At 49.4% G+C, this 22,250-nt stretch overlaps 1 protein-coding gene across 3 annotated transcripts in view; it reads right to left on the bottom strand.

The window, feature by feature from the left end:
- Window positions 1-8,682: 8,682 nt before the first annotated feature.
- VEPH1 (ventricular zone expressed PH domain containing 1) overlaps window positions 8,683-22,250 on the bottom strand; it is an 87,941-nt gene continuing 74,373 nt past the window's right edge. For all 3 annotated transcript variants that reach the window (XM_086468201.1, XM_086468202.1, XM_086468203.1), the window contains 2 exons: window positions 13,014-13,150; window positions 8,683-8,919 (listed from right to left, as the gene is read on the bottom strand). In XM_086468201.1, coding sequence (XP_086324327.1) covers window positions 8,683-8,919; window positions 13,014-13,150 — 374 coding nt within the window. The remainder of the gene's footprint in view (window positions 8,920-13,013; window positions 13,151-22,250) is intronic.

The raw sequence follows: 22,250 nt of genomic DNA, 5'->3' as shown, positions 1-22,250 counted from the left end.
CTATCAGGTCTCCCTGGGGCTGGGGGGATCCCCCAGTGGGGCTGGGAGGATCCCCCAGTGGGGCTGGGACTGGGACAGGCTCCTACAGCATCGCTGGGGCAGGACAGAGGCCCCGGGCTGGGCTGGGGTTGGGTCCTGGGCAGGGGCAGGTCGCAGGTGGGGCTGGCCGGGGACATCCAGGTCCTGACACGACCAACCCCAAAACAAACAATTTAGAAAGCTCTGGGTCGTTTTAGCGAAGCAGTCAAATGAATCAAGTCTGGTTTTGCTTCTTTCTTCACCTAATTAGACAACAGGGAGATTTATGGTATAATTGAGCCAAATCAATGTTTCTGTAATTTGACATCTAATTAATCAATGTCCAGTTCCTTCACAGGTGCACGATAAATACTTCCTAACCCATGCAGCCATATTTCTATGAAAAAAAAAACCCGAAACAAACCCCATAAAATTAATTTCCTGCTTCCTCCTACCATTTCAGCATGAAAAGCCAGCTGGAGTACCATCACTGCCCCAAAGCAGGAGAAGCGACCTTCCAGAGTGGCCACATCCCACGGGGCAGCCGCGGTGCGAGGGAGCCCCCGTGCCCATTGCTCGAGCCACGGGCGATGCTCGGTGCTGGTAGGAGGGAGAGAAGCAGCTTTTTTCCTCCCCAAAATACTCCTCGCTGCAAACCTGGTGCCTGAGGATTGTCGGTGGGGAGGGAAGGGTTTGTGTTTCCGCAGCTGGACAGGTCCAGTGGTTGTAGGAAGCTGTGAAGGTTCCGCTGCGACAGGCAACGGTTGGAGTAAAGCTCTGGCCCTATTAGAGTTAACAGGAGTTTTGCATTTGACCTCGGTGGGGCCGAGGATTTTACCCGAGGAGTATTAGTCATCAGTATCAAGATGAATTAGACAACTTGTCAACAAGAAGCAGGCAAAGTTATTCCCATGGGCTGCTGAGCTTGGGATCGGAAAAGCTGGAAAAATAATGTCCAGCTTATTCCATTTATACCCACAATGCACGCGATGCCTGTGTGCAATACCTAAGCATTTATCGCCTGTTTTATTCTGTTCCTGTCAAACACGCTGGGGAACGCTTTGTTCGGGGAGGCGGGAGGGAATTGTAGGGTAAAATTTCCTTGGAAAACTTCCCAGAACTGGGCTCAGCTCTCATAAACAAGCCCTGGGAAGGCAGTTTCGATGTACAACCTATGGTTCATATTTCTAGGAAATACCGTCAAGCAGAGCTACTAACGGCCCCAACGGCTTGGAGAGCTTACAGCCCAGCCAGCCCTGCCGGCACGCTCCCCCAGCGCTTCCTTGGAAATCGTGGGTTTTGAGAACGCCATCCTCTTGAGACTTAGTAAACGCAGCAAAAAGGTCCAAAATTTTAATTTGAATTTTCAAGCACAGGCAGTTTAGCACTGGGGAGGAAACAACAATTTAATAAGGAGGTTTGTGGGAGACCGCTGTTGTTTGTCGTCTGACCCCAGAAGGTACGATCCTGCCGTCCGGGCGCAGAAATGTCCGCTTGGGCGGTAAGAACTGACGGGCACAGCGTAGGTGTCAAGCGATCAGAAACAGCCATTTGCAAAAACTTCACGAGAAGGAATACAAGAATTTTTCGGGGAATAATAGAACAAATATATTTGAAACAAAGAACGATTTGCTTGTGAGCGACAGAAAAATAGATGAAATAGTTAAATTTGTTAGACAAACCGATGATTACGTGTCATTTGCCTGGCTAAATAGCATTAATCTTTGTATTTCTCTTACAAACCTTTTACCATGGAACCACCTCGCTCTTCATGTTCCCCTGAGCTGTTGAAACCAGTGGTGTCACTCGTGAGGCAAGTCTGTAATACCTACATTGACTTATTCTGGAGGGGAAGGAGAAGGGAGCCAGCAGCAGAAGGGGTCCCGCACTTTGCGCACCTCAGGTGCAGCGGCCGCCCCGAGCCCTGCACGGCCGGCAGACGGGCGCGTGCGGGTCCCTGCTCCGACCCAGGCAGGGCACGGGTCGATCCTTGCGATCAGATGGATGTCTCAATGATGGGAGTCCTCACAGGGGCGTGGGTCAGCACAGGAGAAACTCATCTCGGGCTTTTGGAGAGGCAAACAGCCGTAACCAAAACAAGCACAGGGAGAAAGATGGTCATGGCAGCACGGTTTTGAAGGAAGGAGGGGGAAGAACTTTTCCCATGAGAAAGTTTTCCACAGCAGCTCATCGCTAGCCACGCTGCTTACAGAGAAGGCTGTTCTTTGTTTGGTCTTCTCTTAGCAGTCATCACGAGAGGAATACCCGCGCAGCGTAGCAAGGCCCCAGGGGCTACGCGGTGCCGCAGCAGCGCTTTGCAGTTTGCTTTAGAAGAAGCGATGGTAGCTGCTGATACATTTTTGGCAATCCTCTTGCTCTGCTATAGATCCTAGAGTAATTTGTACTGGAAGGGACCTCTGGAGGTCATCCAGCCCGACTCCCATTCGCAGCAGGGCTTTGGTCCCGCTGTGGGTTGCACCGGACAGCGCTGTAAGCAACTGCAGACCGTTGCCATTGCGCACAGCTGGAAGCCAGCTCATCCCGCCGCTGGACACCCCACTCTGCTCCGACTTCGCCAGCTCCCACCCTGCGAGCAGAAGAGTTGCTCCCCATGTCACGTTACCCCACAGACGGGGCCCACGCTCCTGTCCTCTCTGCAGAAGTGCTGCGTGACGAGGCTGGTCTACGGCCCGCGAGGTGTGAGCCAGCTCTTCTGTGCCAAAACCATCGGATTGTTCCCCTTTGTCATCGTATCGTCAGACGGGCGAAGAAGTGATGCTGAAGTACCAGTTGTTCTTGAGTGTAATGTGAGGCCACACACTTGCCCAGACTTGGATTCCTGAAAGATACGTGTGATGTGGCACAGAAATCCTGGTGGACATCAACTCTTCCAGGAAAAAGTGGATTATTTTCCTTATATAAAAATGTTCGTGTAAAGCTGGAGCCAATACTTTGAAGAATTGCGTTTCCTAGAGAAGTTATGCTGGAAGGGACCTCGGGAGGTCATCCTCAGATCTCTAAAACTCGGGTTAGGTTTGGAAATTGCTTGCACTTAGGCGTGTTCAGGTTGGGGTTTTGGTCTGGTGGTCTAGCTGTGGGCTCAGGTTTAGCTCCTGAACCTCGGTCTGTCCCTCCAAAATGCAGAGAGGGCTGGAGGGTGTTGGTTTGGGCTGGGAGCTTTCCCCATTGGCACCTTGGGCTCCAGGCCACCTTGTGCTACGGCTCTGGGGGGGGTCAATGCCGCGCTGTCATGGGGGCGGACCGGCTGGCTGAGCCCCAGCATCACAGCCAGGACCCCCCCAAAGCTTGCCTGCTTTCACGGACGCCGTGGAAAAGGCACTGCTGCTGCCCCTGGGGAGTGTGGTACCCGATGCGCCAGGTGGGTTTAGGGTCCCGTGCGGCCGGGGTTGGGACTTGTCCCCCTCTCCATAGGAGCAAGGCTCCTTCCCTCCGCCAAACACTGGCTGAATAACAGGATTATTCTTCAGTGAAGGTGAACTCACCCCCCCCACTGAGAGACAATGACATCTTTTGTACCGAAAGTTGTGCAAGACCGAAGGCAGATTGTTTCCTGGCAGGGAGCAGCGGACGCTCGGCAGAGTCCCGGCGCTGCAGCCCAGGAGGGCGTTCGCATCCCTTTTTTTTTTTTTTTTTCCGAGAGTGCTGCCACACACACGCGCGTGTGTGTGCCCAGGGACCCTCCACCGAGGCCGCGGGGAGCTCTCGCATCGTCTCCGTGGGGGGCTGGGGTGGTTCCTGCAAGGGACGAGCAAACAAACCCAGAAAATGCAGCGCAGCAGGAACTACCAACATGTTCCCTGTTCGGGGGGCAGCAGCTATTTAAATCCAGTGTTTTCGATACATGGTATTTTGAAAAGAACAAATAAAAACTATTTATATATTTGCTTGAGAAGAAAATTTGCAACAGTGGGATTTTTATTTATTTATTTTAAATCTCCCTGCTCTCATCATAACTAGAGTGATGAGTTCTGTGTTCCTCCTTTTAGGAGGATGACTAGAATAAGTCGCCAGCTGAATTTCTCTTTTATTTTATTCCAAGTTTTAATTTAAGACAGGAGAAGTGTGGCTAAGCTTCTTATTTTATGCAATTATTTTTTGGCACAGAACCCGGGGTCTCTCTAACTACACAGCTATGCATCCCATATTGTTTCAATCACGTTGAGACTGACAGGAAGGATGTAAGTGACTGGTGACAGCTGATGACAAAGCCTTGCGACGGCAGGTGAAGCAGAGCTGCGTTTGCCCCCACGCACGAGTTTCAGACTCGGACCTGGAAATCACTTGACGGTGACGTGGATGCTCAGCCCCGATTTGCGCACCCCTGAGCTCTGTCAGGCGGGTGACAACACGTGCTCGTACGTACACACGCACGGAGAAGCAGGTGCCTTAAGTTGATGACGAAATGCATAGGTGGCAGGCTGAAAGTTGGCACCAAGGTTAGGAAATACAGACTATTTCGTCTGTCAAAAAAAGTTTTTAATGGCCAGCTTACTGTATCCTTGCACTCCAGTGATGTGCCTCAGTGGGTGAGTTTAGGGTTTAGTGCAGGGTCTAATTCTGGAACTTAAGACCATAAATCCACAAGTTCACGCCTATGAATTAACTTCATTCCCATTAGACTCCATGATGCATCTTGTGGGTAAATTAAGGATTTATTTGTCCAGGTATTGAAAATTAAATGACTGAAGTCTCCGTTCCTCGTCTGCCAGAGAGGCTGTGGACATTTCCCATCGTATGTCTTTTCTTACCCTTGTACTTCTGCCTTCAAATTGAGCTTTGGCTCCACGGCTTCCTTTGGCTCCACGGCTTCGTTTGCCTCCAGAGGCAGCAGAGGTGGCGGCAGTCCGGTCTGCAGACCTGCATTATTTGGGTGGACATAATACCCAGCTTACTGTGGACTTCTTCCCCGCTGCTGACGTGCTGTGAGATGTCCCGGAGTGCAGGCTGTCTGCATCAAGCCTGCTTCGTACTCCGTGCGCGAGCAACCCCCAACAAACAGTCCCGCATCACTGAGAGAACAGTAAATAAAGGGTCATGGATGAAAAGCGCACGCCTTCCCGAAAAAAACCCGCTTTTGGTCTTCAGCGTCAGGCTTGACTTCATGTGTTTTAGACGCATGAAGTGTCATAGATGTTGTAAACGTTATTAGAATGTATTATTGGCACAGGGCACACGATGCCGATTCCCTGTAAGCCACAGGGAGTGGGATGGAGCTCTGTACCGGGCAAGCCGGACTCTGCAGGGGTCAGCTTGGATAGACTGGTCCCAGATGGGCTTTCAATATTTTCCGTAACTAAACTGAGCTTTAACAAAGTCGTGCTGGTCACTTTGCTACATTCTATGATCTAACGCTCATCTCCCCGTTTTAGTTGTGAAAAGAATTTTCAGGAATTTGAACATTTCAGTGTCTCTCCCGAGCGCCGAGAGCATCGGGAAGCCTGGATCTGGTTAAGGCATTGCACGGGCCACTGACAGAGGGCTTCTCTTTCCCCTCTGACATCGTTAGTGCTAATGCAAATTTATCTTTTAGATCTACGGACCTATGGCCGGCTTTAAAGCCCTCCCTGGTTTTCCATCATCCAGGAACGCTTCAGCAACCGCTTTGTTCTCAGCTGCTGGCTGCGTGGTGTGAGCTATCAGCGCTTCCTTCTCCAGTCAGCATGGGAATGTTGGAAATAAAATATTATCTTTTCAGACCGGGGCTTGCTGACCTTCCAGGGCACGGGTGCCAGGTCAGTTGTTCGACACGCGTTAGGAGCCCGGGCTGGAGAGGTCCCCGGGGCAGGAGGTCCCCGGGGCTGGAGGAGAGCTCCAGCCCATCAGCGTTGGGAGGAACCAGGTCTCAGGAAATACTGGAGACCCTCGAGCAAAAGAAAACAAACATATATGAACTCCCGCAGGAGTCGTGGAAGGAGCGCGAGAACATAAGGAAGGAATTACCAGTTTTGTTTTACTGTCTCAAAGAGGATTTGGGGAAAATGCGGAGAGTTGGAAGAGAGGTGATTTGGGATTGGTCCAGCTGGTGCTCGGTGGCCGAGGAGGAGGAGGAGGACAGCTGGGCAGCACAGGCAAGGGGACAGGGACCTCTCCGGGCTGGAGGGATGGTTTGGAAAGTGCTATCAGGGCTACGGGCGGGCAGCGTGGTGGCACCAGGAAGGTACATCATCCCTGCCACCCCAAGGTCACCATCAGAGCTCGGTCACCTCAGATTAATCCTGCTCCAAACCGATTTTGAGCTTGTTTATTTTTATTTCCCACCCTGCACTCACCGCACTCTGCCCGTGCGAGGCTACAGCAGCGCCACAGCGCAGAAGGTCTCAGCGTCTTTCTGCCAGTTCCCTGGTCCACCACTGTCCCCCAGCGCCTCCATAAACGTTGTTGTTGGGTCCGGGAAATGATTAAAAATAATGGGGAAAAAAAACAAGCGAAGAAACACAGACATCCCCACGAGTGCAGGCAACTAAAAAGGGGGACCCAGAAATAGCCAAACGGCCTGTCAAAGTTGAGCCTGATTTTCACTGTAAATGGAAATTCGTTGCCCTGGTACTGCTCCAAGGTCCATGGTGTTTCTCCCCAAAAGGTTTGATGGTGCGTTGATGGATCAGGTTAAGAAATACTCCTCTGGAGCCACCAGCTCCAGCAGCAGAACTCAGGTATTTGTACAGTACCATAAACTAATTTTTTTCTCATTCTAATTCAAGTAAATGCTCATTACCAAATGCTAGCGTCTTACCTGTCAGCGTAACAAATCACAGAGCTCTGGCAGCCGGCGAGACAAACACCAGCAACGCTCGGAGCTTGCAAGTTATCAAACGCCAGAGATAAATATTTATCTACAAGGCTCCAAGCTTTGGGCCGTAAACCCCGCTGAACATCGGCATCAAGGAAGCCGGCACCAAACCATCAGGTTAAATCACTCGGATCCCGCTCCCTCCACGCCTCTTCCAGCCCTTGCTCAGCTTCATGCCCATCTTCTCCTCCCTGCGCACAGTGCAGCAGGGAGAGGGTACGGCGAGGGAGCTGGCCTGCCCGCGAGCATCCTCGCCCCATGGTGCCAGCCCTGCCCCTCTTTCCCAAAGCAAGAGAAGTTGAGCGCGGGTGGAATGAACATTTCTCAGCTGTCCTTGGCCCCATTTTCAGAGCCGCCGAGCAGCCCCAGTGAAATCAAGAGAGTTGGGACCATGGGATGGTGGAAAAATGGTGAATTCAGAGGGATGCAGGCATTTGAGCTGCACCCTCGCGGTGACCTGAGACACGAACCTCATGGTGACCGCTGAGGACAGGCTTGACTCACCAGCACCAGCTTTACCCAATAGGATTTAATCCAAATTTACTCCCTCTCGCTCCCTGTGCCCCAAGTGCTTTCCATGAGCCCCGGCGGGTCCCTGCCGTCACAGCCGCCCGAGCAGGGCTGTCCCCCTCCCCAGCCCCAGCTGCCCTCCCGGCCGCAAAGCCACGGCCAAAACTCACCCGGCAAACACGACAGAAAGTCGACAAGAGAATATTTCAGAAAGCCAATGATATTGCCATGCTCTGCAGGGAACTTTCAGAAAAGCTGTGGGCTCCCTCTGCTACTGAGTGGAAGATACCTATCACAGTAAAGAGCATTACAGTTAATTGTTTTCCTTATTTTTTCCCCCACTCTCAAGTCCCTCTATTTGGCAACAACCTCTTGCAAAAAATACATTTTTCTAGGTTGGAAAATTTCAAATATTTTTTTCTACTCAGCCTTCAATGATCCCTGAGTTAATTTCTTCACTTGCAGACTTCACATTCTTTTTTTCCCCTCCCTCTTTTCCTTTTTTCCTTTCAGTCTTTTCTGCAGTACTTCCTCCACTTTGGAATCACTCGAGAGTGACACAAAAAAAAAAATCAAACAAACTGGGAATTTTCCAGTTTTGGAGGAATTTTGAAAAGTTACAGAGCAGAGAAGACAACTAAAAAAAGAAAGGAAAATAAATTTTAAAAGTTACATTCAGTTACAAAGGGGAGAAAAAGCAGGAAAAAGAGGGAAAATCAAAACAGTTAAATATTTAAAATTATTTTCCAGCAGTATTAAATATTTAAAATTGCTCAATTTCAAACCTGAAAGAAGCAGCAAATTTGTTTTTTTTCCGCAGACACCTCTAAACAGTAAAAGGATAAAGTACACTGAGATTAAATAAGAAGGAAAAGTAACTTTTTACAGCCAGAAAGTGATTCAGGAAAGCGGAAAGTCCGTATGCGCTCCAATGCTCTCAGCAGTGTCTACTACAGCCACCGAGCCCTTGTGCATCTCAGAAGCAAAGGCTGAGGGGTCCAGGTTTGCTTCTAACCACGTCTCCTGGCTTGTAGGGGCTGAGGTTGAAGGAAAAAAACCTGCATTTCACACGTGGACATGGAAACTCCTTCTACACCAGCCACGATCCCAGCTCCCGCGTGGTGGCACCCCATCGCCTCGTAGCGTTATTGATGCCTCAGACCCCTCGCACTGCACAAAGCTCCCCCTGGCCCACGCTAACACGTGGTCTTCCCCGCAGTTTCCCATGGTTCAGGAGCTTTTGGAGGTAAAAGAGGTCCACGGTCTGGCGGTGGGATGCTCTGCGCTGGAGCGATCCCAGCCACGTTTGGTTTGCTGGCGCGGCCACGAAGGTGCCAGCAGCTCTACAGGTAGGTGGTGGCCTCTTGGCTCTCCCGCTCTCTAGCCTGCGCGACGGCGACGTTGAGGCACTGAAGCCACTCCTCGGCGTTCTTCTCGTCTTTGGCCTTGAAAACGTAGGTCTTGCTGTCGGTGAAGATCTCAAAGGCCCGGGGCAGGCTGCGGTCCCTGCGCTTCTTTGCCACCACTTTGACGCTCTGCACCTTGCTGAGCTCAATGGGGCAGTCGTCGGGGTCGTCTTTCTGAAACACAGGGAAGACAGACAGAACCAAGTTCATCTGGTAGAGCTTCCACCATCTTAATCAACAGTTGATGTCTCTAGAGCTGGGCTTGTAAACAGTGCTCGTGCGGGCAAACGCCCTGATGGGGACTTCCTAAAAGAGCCTTAGGGGAGGTAGAAACCCCCCTCCCATGCAGTGCCACGTTCCCCCACTGAACACCATCGGGTTTCCTGAGCTGTCACGGTCTACTGCACCCATCGGCCGAGGGTCCACACCCAGGAGCTCTTCCCCCTCAGCATCTGTGCTTTTTAGTTCCAGGTGTTAACACGGGCGTGGATTTTCCTTTCTCTGGCTGTTAATGACAGTGCCCTCAGTTAACGGTGCCAGGCACAACTAGTGCCAATGGCAAATGCATCCTAGGTACAAAAATCAGCCAGTCCTGGGGGACTGAAGACACCTCTCTTCTCTTGAGCAGTGATAAGTTGTTCCCCTTCTCAGAGTCTCCACCCAAAAATGGAAGCAGCGACTCCTTTTGTTGGTTTTGCAAACAGAACAGATACCTTGAGTCTGACCCAGGGATGTGAGGGAAACCATGGCATTGCTCAGTGCGGATGGAGAATACAGGACAGCTCAGTTGCAATTCTGTTTGAAAACGCATAAAGTAGGTACACCTAGGAAATCTTAGAGTCATTGTGAGAAATACGATGCAGGGAGCGTTAGAGATAGTTGTACAAAACCATGAGAGTTTCTTGCAGGAGAAGAGATTTGTGAGCTCATAAAAAATACACGAATTGGGTCTCCAGGTGAGAAGTTTAAGCCCAAGGCCCTGATTCCTCAAAAATATTTATGCTTCTCCTGTTGAGCTTCTTATACTTTTTACCAAGAGGAGTAAGGCAGATTTTCCGAAAGCTTTCTGCTGCTATCATACAGGAAAGGTCTGGACTGATCTGAGTGAGAATTAGCGGTTAATTGTCTTGCAGGAGCTGAGCATGACTCGGGAGAGGCTGCAGTGTGGGAACTGCTGTCTCCAGAGCTGCTCCGCCTGCCCCAGCTTCATCTGCTTTCCCAGTGGGCCAGGTCTGAAACGCAGGACCAGAACGGGGCAGGGAGACTTCTCCTGCAATAATGTCTCAGTCCTTCTGGGACAGAACCAGGAACGTTTTCCTGTTCTAAGGAAAAGCTCATCTGAAAAGACCATCCAAAAGAAGTCCCAAGCCCAATCAATGGATGTGATTCCTCTCTGGGGTTTGATAGTCCCCTACCATTACCACTGATCTGCCATTTTTCCACATCCATAATAAATACTCAGGATGTGTTTCCCAGCTTTTGGAGCTCTTCTGTGTTGCATATATACGTATGATTTGCAGTCAAGGTCTCCTACATTCCTGAAGTGCCATAATGCCCGGGCATTGCCCTCCTTTCTGACTCAAAATGGTGTTGAGTTCCATCCCTTGACTGGAGCCGCTCTCCAGCAAGAGAGCTTGGCATGAATCCCTCGGCAGGGCCAGCGGCTGGGTGAGCAGACAGACCCCTCTGGGACACGGGAGGTCCGTGGGCTGCAAACAGCAGCGACTACACAGAGCCGTCATCTTCCCAGCACAGCTCCATCCCCTGGTGTTGCTGTTGCTCATTCTGGGATGGAACATTTATCTGTTTGTCTCATTCATTTTTTTTATCAACGACCCCATTCCAGACCTGAGGAGTTTTCTTTAAATGGATAACATCCCTCTCAAATGTTCAGTTCTGACCAAATGACTTCCCATCAACAATGAGGTTCATCTCCAGCTTCACATGGGAACAAATGTTTCCAGAGCTGTCGCTGATTCCCCATGCACGACCACGGGACCACAGCAGTGGCTCACCCTCCCCTGCTTCCACAAGCACCAATTAAGGGTTTATCGACAGCATCGAGCTGGCTCTGCACTGAAACCTGGCCTGGGGTAACCACGATGAAAAATTTATCACAGAAAACGCAAAGCAACAATAGACTCGAGAAGCAAAACTTTGCACCCCGTGAGCCTGACCCTTACGCTTAGAAGCCCATCTAGCAAAAATGAGGTACTCCCTTCGTTGCCACACAGCCTTTGACCTCAAGTTGCTAAAGAAAGTTGATTGTACCCTAGGCACATTTCTGTGGAAAGAGTTTACCACAAGTTTCCAGGAGTTTAGGATGTGGCTCTTTTTCAGACCTCTTATATCGTGGTTTTCTCCTGCCTCCCCCTTACCCACTGGCCGTGCAGTTGCTTACACAGAGCGAATATTGTCCGCGTGGTTACTCTGACGAAGGGAAGGTTCATGGTGAGGCTCCAGGAATAAGCAGGCACAGCCAGCTGGCCATCTCACAATACCTCCTCTGTGTGAGGTTTGTATTTTTAAGCGAGCAGCATGTCAAGCCCAAACACCCACGCAGCACCCAGCCCTGCTCCACAGCGCCAGAGATGACGGGGCAGAGCCGTTGGGCTCAGCCAGGCAGGCACCGTCCGGCCTCGAAGACTGAAGCAAGCACCAGATGCAGCTGGGCAGGAGCCTCTGCCACGGCTTTAGCCGGCCGCAGCCTGTAGCCCTCCATCTTGCAATGCTTTTGGTACCCACACCCAGCCAGCGAGGTGCGGGGCTGGTCCTCCCGCCGGGTGCCGGAGGTGTGCAGGAGCAGACCTCCCGTGGGATCTGAAAAATCACGCTTTCATTGTCCAAACCACTTCTGTGAGGCTTCACACCTCGAGCTCTGCTTAAAGGGCTGAAAATCCCGCGTTCGGCGCCTGCAATAGTCAGCCCAGGGCGCGCGTGCAACCGAAACTGGTGGGCTCAGGGTTGCTCCAGGCTGCACCCCAAGCAATGGTTAACGGCAGGACTTGACTCTCGAGTTTAGGCCAAAAATGTAGAAGTAACAGGATATAACGCACCAGCTCGAAAGCCTGATTACCCGGGCGCAATAACCCTGCTGCTGTCCCCGGGGGGCTGGACGCCAGCCTGCTTCGCTGACGAACCAGTCCAGGTATTTGTGTTCCACGTTAAAAAAAGGAAAGAAGCCTTGAGTCTGCCAGTTAAAAAGGGAAAGTTAATCTATACGAATGACGCAGCTGGGCAAAACCTGCTGTTCAACAAGCTGAGCTGCCAGCTTCCCCCGCCGGCCACGCGCTGTACGTCCCCCTCAGGAACAGGGGGAGCGCTGAGAATGCGAATCGAAGGAGGCGATCGCATCCCAGGAGTAATCAGGGTGTTCTGATGTGCCTGATGCCTGCCTCGTTGGGAGAGCTAATTAAAGCCGCCATCCTGTTAAATACATTTCTACAAGGCAAACGACTCACTAAAAAATGACAATTATTCTAACACTTCCAAAAGCGAGCGTCAGCCAGTACTGAGCTGCAGCTATGGTACATGTGTGGGTTAAACTGTCTTCAGAATCTCAACCAAAACATCAGAAAAAGCCACTAGAAAGTAAGGAAAGAGCTGTTGCCAGAACTACTTGCTTTCAGAAGGATTGTGTTGTCCCATGAAGGGCACACGTTCCTCCTAGGCAGGACACCCTGTTGTATTTCTTATAGGAAAGGGCTCGGGAAGACATTTAGGAAGCTTAAGGAGCTTTACTAGGTTTCTATAAAAATAAAGATTATTTATCAGGAGTATTGAGGTTTGGCTTTAGTTGGAAGACGCTGTTATTTTTTGGATTATCTGTTTACCTGTGCAGAATTTATTGAATTTGTGTTTATTCAAGGAAATAAAGAATCTCTGGTCAAGGCTGGAATCTGTTTTTTAACCCACTCTAATTCCTTCAGGAGCAGAAGCTTTTGCAGTATCCGAGAGGTGACCCTGGGATGCCTCGAGGCAGAGGGGACGATGCTCAGGCACAGGTCACCAGCTAGCAGGGTACAGACGACCAAGTCGCGGTGCTGAGCCCTGGCCACCTGTTGGCCAGTCTGACACCGAGCACTCTCAAAAACCTCACGCTTTTGATCCAGAGAGAAAAACAGAACTAAAGCCGGGGAGCAACCCCTTGGCTGAAGTTAGCCACGCGGCGCAGAGACCACGGGCAAAGCTGAGCGGTAAAAGCCTCTGGGGAATGGTGTTGGGGAGGAGGGAAAGAGAGAAATCAAATTGATGGTCTTCTGACTTACGGATTTGCCTTTCCGAAAAAGCAGCTGGTTGCCAGCCAGAGTGAAGTAGCGCGTTTTCCACCTTTTGATAAACTTCCACCGGACTTGCTTCTCTTTCAGCTTGCCTTCCATCAGAGGTTGGCCATCCTGATTTACAACTGGGGAGGTGAACACACAACGAGGGGGTTATTTCTGTCCTCCCTTCGCCTCAGCCGAAAGCCAGGCTTTTGCTGCGATGCGGAGAAGGGGTTTTTTTTTTGCAGTTTTTAGCTGTGTCAGCTCCAAGACCACATTCCTCCCGACCGCAAGCGTTCAGCTGTCACTGCAGAAAGACATGTCAGCCCTTAGTCATGTTTTGCTTGGGAGGCCTAGCAGATGGAGCTGACAGCTCGGGCTCCTCCGTCCATCGCTTCTTCTACTCCCTTTCTATTCCCTACTTCTCCCCACCGTTACGCCTCCCAGTCGTTCCTCAGCCCTGCAATAATCATTTATAATTTCATGCAATTAAAAGTAGGCGTTTCTATTGTCTCTGAGGCTTTAATGCACGCTACAGAGCTCAGTACAGTTACATTCCTGCTGTGCCGTGTTTTGGATAGGAATATTTAAGGATATTGCTCTCCATTAACTGCAGTAGTTTGCTTCGTTGCAGCAGCAGCACAAGGGAGAAGGAATTAAGAGCCTCAAGTGGGGTGTCCACGTGGGGCTGAGAGACCGAGCGCCCCCCCACTGGAACGACTGCCAACCTCTCATAGGTAATTTCAGCTCAGAAACGTGACTTTTTGCTGAGAAAGGGGCTGGTGAGTCCCAGGGCTTTGTCTCCCAGGCATGACCCTTCCCTTCCTCACCCTCCCGAGACACAACTCCTTCTTCCCTCGGGAAAGGGATGTGTTTATGATCAGCCCTCCCTCCTCCAGTGTTTGAGCAATAACTTAGCCTTCCATTTTGCAGAGGTCACTCCCTGTTACATCTTTATTGTCTCTTCAGGGATGTTTCAAAAGGCATTTCACATTAGCAATCCATTTTGCACAAAATAATCCTTACAACAAACCCAGAGTTATTTACGTCCTGCAAATCTCACAGCACTGACCGCTTGGCAACGTGATGTTTTCTATCGCTTCTGCGTTTCTAAAATAACACAATTTATTTTGACATCTGCGCTGCAAATGCCAGAGCAACTCAGAGCTCAGCCCCCAGGGACCCGGTGTCTGTCCTGCTCCCTCAGGGACAGTCAGACTCTTCTCATCATGTTACCCACTGAGGACATCGATGTTTTTACCGTCTTGTGGCAAAATTAAAACTATTAGCGTGTTGTTGGCCAATAACACCGCCTCGCCTGTACCCTGGGTGGTAAGAGCTAAACCAGCATTTCTGCCACGCGTGTGCAGAGAGCCTGCTTCAGATACAAGGTGGGTAACTCTGCCCAAGCCAAAGACGAGGCAGGAGGAGAGGGAGAGACACGAAAGCTTCTGTCCCCCCCAGTCACCTGAGCTACAGCACGTTGCCCAAGAATAATCTAAAATGTCATTAAAAAGACACAGTGTACAGTATAGAGCTCAAACCCGGAATGACGGCGATCAGCGTGGAAGCAGAAGGGCAGGCACGCTCAGCTGCCTCACCTTCAGCTCCGCCACTTCCCAGTCCATTCATCTTCCATTCGTGGTTCAATTTGCCTTAGGAAAATACCTTATGTTTGTCACTATAGATTTTCCTTCAGTCGGTTCCCTTCAAAGTAAAAAACAAATGAAGTCTCCAGGGAAGGAAAACCTTTTTTTTTCCCCCCTTAGTGCAAAATTATTGCTAAAGTTGAAATTAATTTCAGAATTCAAAGAACAGCGTGAATATTAGGAAGCCTTGCGCTTTCATTTACGGCGTGTTTATAAGGATGTGGCCACCTCTGCCACCAGCCCTGTGACCGTGGTGGTCACCTGGGACCTACATTCACAGTGGTGGAAGCATGCGAGCTTTTGGGAGCTGGAAGAGCGTTCCCAAAACCTTGCACGCAAACAGGAATGTTCCAGCACAAGAAAAGCCCAGCAACCAAGGGGAATCACCATGGGCTTTAAACCATGACCACAGAGCAACCTCAAGCCACCGCCCTTCACGTTCAGAGCAAACAATTTAACAATTCTTTCATACCACGGCTGGGTTTCTTTTTCCTTTCCCTTCTATTTTTACACCAGGACGCGATGGATCAGATAGACCAGTCCAAGGCATAAGCAGCCTGAGAACGGATGTTTTCTGGTGTGATGTTTGACTTGGAGCCCTTCCCAGCATCTGTCAGATGGTCAGTTATCCTCTGGCTGGCCATACGCGCATACCTTAGCATTAAAGTTGATCCAGGAATGCCTTTTCTTGAAAGTATTTGCCATCATCTGTGCGTGAGCCTTTCAGAACCCAAAACGCAGTAGGCTGGTGGGATCCTGAGGACGCGAGGTGAGTGGGGTGGCCAAGCGCAGCCACCAAAGGTAGCACCCGGGGTTTCAAAGGATTTATAGCTTTTTAGGCACGTACCTCTCTTCACTACCTCCCGTCTGGTAGAGGAAAACCAAACAATGCAAATACAATGCATCAGATTTAGATAAAGAATGTATTTTCTCCCCAGCGTGGTTTATGTTGGCAGAGAGGCAGGCTTCGGGGGTCTTCAGTGCGTATTATTGCAATTTCCTCAAGAAAGACTATAAATATTTCCGTCTCTGTAGATAGGGAGTTTTTGGAAGGAGATGGACTGAATGAAAAGGGGGGGAGGTGGCCAAGTTTCAGCTTCAATGGGGAACCGCAGCTGTGATTTATCCACCATAAAAACGGGCCGCTCGGCTCCTCGCAGCCCCCTGCATCCCGAGCTCGACGCAGCAGCTCTTTTCTGTATATTTGCACGCCAGCACCGATGCGTTACACCACCCAGCCTGGCGTGGGACAAAGTAAAACAGAGGCTTGCTTTCTCCCTGCATCATTTTTGTCACTGCAAAATAGCACAAATTTACAGGGGAAGCTGGTTTGGGGCTGCACCGCTTCCACAACACACTCTTTAGCGGCACAGAGCCACGTTTTACAGTGTGCTCCTTCATAAAAACCTCACAATTGTGTTAAATATTGCTGTCAGGACAGCTATGGATACATGTTTTCGCTTATTTTAGAGATTTCCTCAACGGGCAGTCTTTTTTCCGCTGCCTTTCAGAAGAGCGCGGCTGGGGTGGGGGCTGTTTTCAGATAAATACTCAGTTGATGTGAAAATCCTGGAGATGGGAGCAGGAAAATGCTCACCTGAGGGGATTTCGAGTCTTCCTCGGCCATGAGGCCGTCACAACGTGCGGTGATGTGGTGCTTCTGCGATAGCTCTTTGCAGCGGGAGGCTGCTGGCAGCCTCCGTCCTGCCTCCGCACGCTCATCTGCTGCTGGGGGTGTCCCCAGGGACAACACCCAAAATGATGGATCTGGGGCTGGATACTGCCGCTGGGGTGGGGCTTTTCAAACCCTCTGCTGAACGGGCTGTGCAGAGGGGGATGGCAAAGGCCACGGGGAATCTCCCTGCTCTATGGCAGGGAAACCCAAAGCGGGGCAGCCCGAAGGCCGTACGTCCCTCTGCCGCCCTGACGTGGGTTTCTGAAGCACTGGTCCAGGGCAGGTGCCTTCGTGAAGGAGCCTCGTGCCATGTGGTCTACGCTGAATTTACACTCATATAAAACATGTAGAATTAATGAATCCATGGCAAAACAACCCTGCACAGGCACACTCCCCATTTCTCTAGACAAGAGAAACAAGACCCTGTAGCGAAGCTCCCTAATAACGACTAACCCTGTGCAAATGGAGCAGAAAGCAGCTGAAATCCAGCTCACGCAGGTAACGTGACGCACACCACGTATCATCAAATGCCACTGAACAAAAAAGTGCTGGAGAAAATAGTAATCCATTTTGAGCAAGGAAAAAGGTGGTGGTGTTTTTTTTTTTTCAGATAAAGTTGTTTCTGCAAAAAAAAAAAAAAAGAGTCCATCGGACTTGAGTTGAGTCTTGGCTTTTTCACCCCAGCAGGACCGTGAGGTCACTTCTGCCTGTGACGGCGCTGATGTCCCCTTAGAAGGGACACCGTCTGCCAACGGCAGCTTCATGGGGGAAACGTAGTGGGAACAGAAGGGCTGTTTTTCTTTTTGAACAGCTTTCTAAGGCTGTCCCAGGTATTATCTGGCATTTCTGCAGCTGAGATTTGCTGGGATACCCATTGTGGTCATCTTTAAGAGTCATTCTCTCTGGGAGCTGAGCAAAAGGACAGTCCCATGGGGCCAGCGGCTGTCTAGCAGGTCTGAGTACCCGTCCTCGTGCTCTCGTACCACCCACTGGTGCCTTTGGTCCCTGTTTATACAACCAGCATTACAATGTGCCCAGTTTGTGAGAACAGATTAAAAGTTTCAAATTTTTACAATTAGTTTTAAACAGCATCTAAGCGGATAGCTTGCTTATTGTGCAAATGCCCCATCAAATTTCTGACTTAACGATGTGCAGGGCAATATCCCTGTCAGTCCCATAATTTGCCATTCACACGTGCGCTTCCTTGGTGGAGGATGTTTTCTCACCATGAGAATACTCAGTTTGCTGTCAGGAAATGACCATCTCAGTAGCTTGTGGGTGATAATAACAGGGCATGGCTCCATATCGTCTCCCAAGATGAAGTGTCAGAACCGCTACGACAAAGTCTACCCAGTGAGAGACAGCGAGCAAAAAGCTGTGAATCTGAGAAACTCAAACCAGCAGCACCAAGTAGCAAACTTTCCTGGAGCGTGCGTAAAAGAAAAAGGAGAGAACTTCAGGTTGATAAAAAACAGCAAAGATAGGACAGGAAAAGAATTTCTACTCCTACATGATAACAATAAAGAATTCGTAATGTGCCCAGTGACTTTCAGCTGCATAAACATCTGGATACAGGAAAAGAAGGACTTGATGTGAACAAACAATTGCTCAGTGGCTGGGTCTTGCGCGTCTGCCTGGCTCCTGGTCCCTCGGAAATGGCTTTGATACCGATTCCAGTGCAGTAGGGACATGCTTTAACCCAAACTAAGAAGGTGTAAAGCACAAAAAGTTTGGGGACCAGAAGATACCGAGATGGTTGGTGTTCAGAAATGCAACATGACAAAGGAAGTGAACGCGCAATTTTGGCCTAAAGTGGATTTTTATGGCCAAAATCTTCCAAAACCAGGATTTACTAAAGAAACGCTGGTCTCTCTTTAAGCACCGGGTGGCTGGAAGCAATGCTAGCAGAGCACTTCTCATCTACATCCACAAAGAAGCCCATGGGGAATTCTGATGTCAGCTTCCAAAGTCGTCATAATGAATCTGATGCCAGTATGTCTGAGGGTCTGATTAGAAGAAAAAGATTCATGCAAGATAAGAATGAAGCTCTTTTCCAATATTTTTCTAAGTCCTTTTGCTTATTTTCATTGCGGCTCACTTCACAGGATCACAGAACAATTCAGCTGGAAGAGAGCTCAAGGGGTCTCTCATCCAAGCTCCTGCCTAAAGCAGGGTCACCCGTGGGGTCAGACGAGGTTGCTCATGGATTTATCCATCCGGGACTTGAAAATCTCAACAACATCTCTAGGCAAGCTGCTCCAATGCTGGATTGTCCTCGTGGTGGGAAAGCTTTCCCTTGTAGGCTGTCTGAACCTCTCCTGCTCCAACTTAGGCCTGTTGTCTCTTGCCCTCCGGTCACACACCACTGAAAAGAGCCCGGATCTATCTTCTTGGTGACCTCCTTGTAGGTGTGGGCAGACTACTGTGAAGTCCCCCTTCAGCTCTGCCTGCACCAGCCCTTCCCCCTCAGCCCCTCCTCCCAGGGCAAGAGCTTCAGCCCCCAAACATCTTGGTGGAGCCCGTCCCAACCCTTAGGGGAGGACTTTGCGCAGTCACCACTGTAGCCGCTCGATACCTGCTGCGTGCAGAGCAGGACAAAGTGCGTGGAGCCCTGTTAGCAAGGGACACCCCGATTAAGTCCGTACTTCCTTGGAAATTTAGAGCTTCACCCTTTGGTCTGAACTCTTCCCAAAACCCAGTTCAGGAGCTGGTGGCCCCCACTGCTTTCCACGGCAGGGCAGGGTTATAGGAAAGAGGCCTCTGCACTTCTAACGCATTTCGAAGGTTTCTTTAAAAATGCAATCAACTGCCAACTGGAGCGAGCGCTGTCCTTACACACACACTAGGTATTGGAAAATCATGTCTGGATTTGATTTCTTCACCTTGCATGAATAAGGACAAGTTAAAAGACCTCAGAAAAGTGATACAAGAATGATTTAAGACTGATCTTTCACACGGTTATTCGTATCATGGGGAACTACTGCAGTGTGTTCTCACAGAATCATCCCCGAATGTGATTCTCCTTAATTTGCCCAAGCAAAGGTCAAGATGTGACATGACAAAGTCTACAAATAGAGATTTTCTGCATAGCAGGGCAGGGCATAACATGATGCAGTGTTTACAGACAAGAAATAAACCCGCATTTTAACAGCGTGGTTAAATTAACCTGAGCAACAACTTGGGCATGTCACGGTTCTCCTTCACTTGACTTTTAAAAATCAGGTTTAGACATCTTTAGAAAAACATGCAAAAGTAATACAGATCAAAGAGAAAACATTGCTTTGATAGAAGCATTATTGGACTAGATTCTTTGACTGTTGTTTTATGGAAGGTCAAACGAGGTGATCACATCATCGCTGGGTTTGGAATCGCTCTGTGGGGTGGTATGCTGACATGCGTGATGAGATCTTCAGCTTGAAAGAAGGAGTTAAAGGATTCAAAAGGTTATATTTACTATATATTTGTCATTGCTTCTTTTCTTCTGCAGAACAGACATTAAAGCTAAAAATATTACCCAAACTCAAAATGAAAAATTCTTTACTGTAATATCCATTGCTTCTTAAACCAGCTCAACACAGAGACACCAACTCCAAAATCAATTTAACTCTGAATAGTACCCATTGATGTAAGTGTCCACTGGAATTATTTTCTATTAATTGTATCTTGCTTTCTTTGCAGAACTGCAGTGCCTCGAGCATTAAGTAGTTTGGGTACTGAAGAAAAAGTAAAAAAACCCCTCCAAACTCTTCCAAGATGAACTCAAGATGGATAAAAAACAAAGCCTTAAATCTTGCATTTGATGAAACATGGAATCACCCACAGAAATTCAGTCCAATCATGGATGATCTCAGTGATAACAAACTCCTCTTAACTTGAAAGAATGGAATGTGCGGGTGGCAAGCAGACGAAGATAAATGCAATTAACCTAAGGGAATATGGATTCCCTCTCTCTCATTAATCATCACATTTGGTTTTGGTGAAAACCTGGAAAGGACACATTACCGAACGCCACTTTTTATAATTTTCAAGCAAGCATTATAGCTGGGACATTTCAGTTCACTGGATAATCACCACTGCTAGCAAAAGATAAATGTGTTCAGAAGTTAATATGGTGTCGGCTATTCTGAGTGAATTGCTTTTTTAAAAGAGGAATTCACAAAAACCCCCTGAGTTTTACCCGAATCATTGCCCATGGGCACAATGTCTCTTCTGCAGCCCACAGGGATTACTGCAATTTCTTTGTAAGCTTCCAGAATAGGGAATGTAGTGCAATTCCCTCTCCGGCTATCAAGTGGTTTTACTGATTCTTTGTGTGTGTGTGTGTATGTGTGTGTGTGTGTAAGAGCTTGTGAAGCCAACTGTCAATACAGGAGGTTATGTTGAAATGAGGCTCTTAAAGGCCAGCTTTTCCTGACAAGAGGCACACACTGCGTTGACCAGCATTCCAAACGCCTTGCATCTCTGCTTGAATGGTCATTATTTAAAAGAAAAAAAAAATAGTGTAACCTGGTTTTCCTAGCTCTGAGACACGTAGGGCACATCATGCCGTTGAGCAGACGAGTGGGATTTGTGGGAATGCTCTTCGTGGGTGGCAGGAAAAAAGAATTTGGGATGATTTAACAGCATTTCTGGAAAAATGTGGCTGTATAAGAAATGCTTTGCAATCAGAAGAATGCATGAGAGGTATTCAGACTTTCTCGGGGTTAATTGGCACTTTGCTTAAGCATAACTGCCTCCACCTAAGCATAATCCACCACGTTGCTTAAGCATAAGTGCCTCTCTCCTCACAAAGTCAGCCTCCAAGGGTGGCCCAGCTCCAAAAAATCCTCCCAGCTCCATCCGAAAAAACCATCATGGATCTGGCATTCTGAGGCTTTAAGGCATAATGCTTTCCTAAGTCTGGGGGGTAAATGGCATCTTGCAACACGGCATCCAAAAAATGCAACAAAACCCAACATTAGCCAAACACAAAAGACAATAATAGAAAAAGAATTTGCCTCCGAATTCCTTCTTCAAGAAGAATTTGGTTGCTAAACAGCATTGCTGAGAGGGAGAAATGACTTTCTTGTCTTTCAAAAGTATTTGAGGTTTCAAATGGTCTGTCCCACTGTGGTATGAAAATAAAAGATGTTTTACAGCCTTTACATTTCTTACCAATTCAAGGAGACCTCGGAGTCTCCTTTCTTCTGTCAGATCTGATAAACCCAAAGACCCTGGAGCGTCTCCCACTCTGGTACGACTTTTCCCAGTTGCCACAGCTCAACTTCACCACCGCTAAGGCGAATCTGTCATTCACCTGCAGGTTGTTATTCCACTGAGCGCTATCTCCCACACTCCGTTCCTACGCCGGAGCTTTCATACGACCCGTTCAATACTTTATGTTCTTGGGCTTCTACGGGCTTTCAGAGCTGAGAAGGAAATCACGATATTCACAGCGTGCCTTCCTCACAAAATTTTCTTTAAACTGAGACAAAGGGAGTAATGGCTCATAAAAAGGACAGTTACAGTCCAGAAAAAGAAAGCTGGGCGAGCTTGATGAGGGCAGCCCCCGCCTCGCCCAGTGCCCCTGCTCTCGCCCATCTCCACGCAGAGCGGATTTTGGCTCTTCTTTGGGAAGGACAGAGCTGCTGTGCTGCTGGGTGGAAACCGCTTTGAACCACCGAGTCCCGTCCGTTGACCCCGGCGTGTCAACGGGCAACCCGGGGCGGGGACGCGGGCTCAGCACGTGCCTTGTCGCAGCAGCCAGGGGAAACGGCGAGCCCCTGGGAGCGATGGGGCCTTCCTCCCTCGGCTCTGTGGGGTATCGCGACGCCAAAGCTACAACCTATGACGCTGTGACGTGAGTTTTCGCCAGCCTGAAGTGACGCTGAATCAGCGAGGGGCGGCGTGCCGGCCCCCCTGCCGCAGGGCGCCAGGGCA

The sequence above is a fragment of the Leptosomus discolor genome, chromosome 7 (assembly GCF_034619465.1).
Source record: "Leptosomus discolor isolate bLepDis1 chromosome 7, bLepDis1.hap2, whole genome shotgun sequence".
Classification (NCBI taxonomy): domain Eukaryota; kingdom Metazoa; phylum Chordata; class Aves; order Leptosomiformes; family Leptosomidae; genus Leptosomus; species Leptosomus discolor.
This window is presented reverse-complemented; position numbering and strand designations above follow the sequence as displayed.